The sequence below is a fragment of the Pygoscelis adeliae genome, unplaced genomic scaffold (assembly GCF_000699105.1).
Source record: "Pygoscelis adeliae isolate BGI_AS28 unplaced genomic scaffold, ASM69910v1 Scaffold346, whole genome shotgun sequence".
NCBI classification, from domain to species: Eukaryota; Metazoa; Chordata; class Aves; order Sphenisciformes; family Spheniscidae; genus Pygoscelis; species Pygoscelis adeliae.
The window spans coordinates 468,728-469,497 of record NW_008824902.1 but is presented as its reverse complement, the minus strand read 5'-3'; the positions used below and the strand labels follow the sequence as shown (position 1 = coordinate 469,497).

Below are 770 nucleotides of genomic sequence, written 5' to 3'. Positions count from 1 at the left end.
CAGCTCTCCGAAGGTGCCTCGGCCCTGCGTTCCTTCTCCCCACGCCAGTCTGCCCAGCAGCCTCCCAGCGGCTTCCAGACGGCTGGAAGGGATGGAGAGGGAGCCCAGCCTCGCGGTGCCGGTGCCATGACAGCCTCTGGGTAAGCTGCAGGCTGGAGAGGGGTGGCCAGACACCTTGCAAATTTCTTAAACACTTGTCCGCTTGCCATCCTGTTGTCCTAGGTGCACGGTGGCGTTTGTCTCTTCAGCCTGGGAGAGCAAGGGGCATGTTCATAAGCAGAGTTAGGCCCAGGTGCTTAGGCTGGCCCCAAAGGACAGTGTTGGGGTTCTGGTGTTCTCCTGTAGGTATCACAGTGGTGAGAAACCCCTGGTAGGGAAGAGGCAGTGCCATAGCAGGGCCGGTCACCTTGTGCATCTGGGGAGATGCTACAGAGGGCCTGTTCCTACCCAGCCCAGGAGCAGATGTCTGCAAGCCTGACATTAGAGCAGAGAGGGGCTGGGCGGTGTGGGGTCACCTGGGCAGCAAACACCACTTGTGCGTCCCATGGCAGTGCTGATGCGAGGACCGTGAGCTCGGGGAGCAGCGCCTGGGAGGGTCAGCTACAGAGCATGATCCTGTCGGAGTACGCCTCCACCGAGATGAGTCTCCACGCACTCTACATGCACGAGGTGAGCAGCCTGGAGCTGGGCTGGCCAGAGGGGCACGGGGCAGGACAGGCAGGACCGGGGGGCCCTGTCTGGAGTGACTGGGGTGCCAGCGGGGGGGGGAG

At 62.7% G+C, this 770-nt stretch overlaps 1 protein-coding gene across 1 annotated transcript in view; it reads left to right on the top strand.

The window, feature by feature from the left end:
- Window positions 1-770, top strand: part of ATG9A (autophagy related 9A) — a 13,333-nt gene that overhangs the window by 6,203 nt on the left and 6,360 nt on the right. Inside the window, exons 10-11 of the mRNA XM_009324854.1 lie at window positions 4-140; window positions 552-669. Coding sequence (XP_009323129.1) covers window positions 4-140; window positions 552-669 — 255 coding nt within the window. The remainder of the gene's footprint in view (window positions 1-3; window positions 141-551; window positions 670-770) is intronic.